General features: G+C 57.2%; 1 protein-coding gene across 1 annotated transcript in view; it reads right to left on the bottom strand.

The window, feature by feature from the left end:
• Positions 1–1,095, bottom strand: part of Snrpa1 (small nuclear ribonucleoprotein polypeptide A') — a 17,454-nt gene extending 16,359 nt beyond the window's left edge. Inside the window, exon 1 of the mRNA XM_029531371.1 lies at positions 771–1,095. Within this exon, the coding sequence (XP_029387231.1) occupies positions 771–852 (82 nt within the window). The 5' untranslated portion in view covers positions 853–1,095. The remainder of the gene's footprint in view (positions 1–770) is intronic.
• Positions 1,096–1,308: the final 213 nt, after the last annotated feature.

Here is a 1,308-nt window from a genome sequence, read left to right as displayed (position 1 = left end):
TCTATCAGAACTGAACAGGTGAGTTCCACCCCCCCTCCCACCCACTGACACACACACACACACACACACACACACACACACACACACACACACACAGAGAAGTGACCATTAAGCCTTGGTCAAACAGCTCAATCTTGAAAACACCTTTATAAAAAATAATTATCGGGGGCTGCGGGTCTGGCTCAGTAGCGCGAGTGCTTGCCTGACAGGCATAAAACCCTGGGCTCATCCAAAGCACCATATAAACGTGGTACACGGATTTATACCCAGCTCCCAGGGAGGCAAGAGGGTCCGAAGTTCGAGATGCTCCTTAACTATATAACGGTTTGAAGTCAGCTCGTAATACACGAGATGTCTCAAACATAAATGAGCAAAACCAAACGGGTATTACTGGGACAATTAAGGTAACTCTGGTACATATCCACCCTACCCTCCCGTGCCATGTTAACGCATTTGCTAAAAAACCAGCCGGCAACCGGCCTGTCCGTAGGAATTTTCTATTTTCCTAGTCCTCCAACAGTTAAAGCTGCTCAACAAGCGGGGCAAAGCCTAATGAGTACGGACCGGGGAAGGAATCGAGGCGCTGTGTCTGCTAGCCGGAGCGCGGGTAACAAACAGCCCCCAAAGGGCCCTGCGGGACGGTGGATCGGAGGCGCCCGGCCCGGGTGGAGGCCCGCGGGCCAGGCTCCAGCCTCTGCGCACGCGGCGGGGCTGGCTTCCCGCAGCCACGCGCCGGGGCCGGAACAGAGCCCGCGCTCCGTCTAACTCACCCCGGAGGTCCAGCTCCCGGTCCCGCACGGCATTGGTGTACTGCGCCGCCTGCTCGATCAGCTCCGCCGTCAGCTTCACCATCCTGTCGCAGCCCGCCGACCCTCACCTCCGAGACCGGCCTGCGCCTCCCGCCACCGCCGCGTCCCACAGTGCACCGCGCCTCGCCGCCAGACAGCACCAATCGGAGCCCCGCGCAGCTCGACCGCCAGGCTAAAGCAATCGAAGACGTAGCCCCGGTGTCTTGGCTCCTGGGTTCTGGGTTTGAGCGTGCCTGGGAGTGTGGGAGCCCAGATTCCAGTTTTTGTATCCAAAAGATAAGAACACGCCAGATATCCAAAAAGATAAGAACACGTGATACTCTGTCTCACGTCAGTGAACCTCAAGGGAGGGATAGTTGGGACTACGCTCCCTTCTCCACCCTACAAGGGGCGGAGACTGTGAAGTCTCCTGGAAGTCAAGTTCCTAATCGGCTGACTAGGGCTTCCGCAGGTAAGGGGCAGGACCCATAGGCTGGATTGCCTTAAAGCAGAACACTTC

This window comes from Mus pahari, chromosome 1 (genome assembly GCF_900095145.1).
Source record: "Mus pahari chromosome 1, PAHARI_EIJ_v1.1, whole genome shotgun sequence".
Classification (NCBI taxonomy): domain Eukaryota; kingdom Metazoa; phylum Chordata; class Mammalia; order Rodentia; family Muridae; genus Mus; species Mus pahari.
The sequence above is the reverse complement of the archived record's forward strand: the minus strand, read 5'-3'. Positions and strand labels throughout refer to the sequence as shown.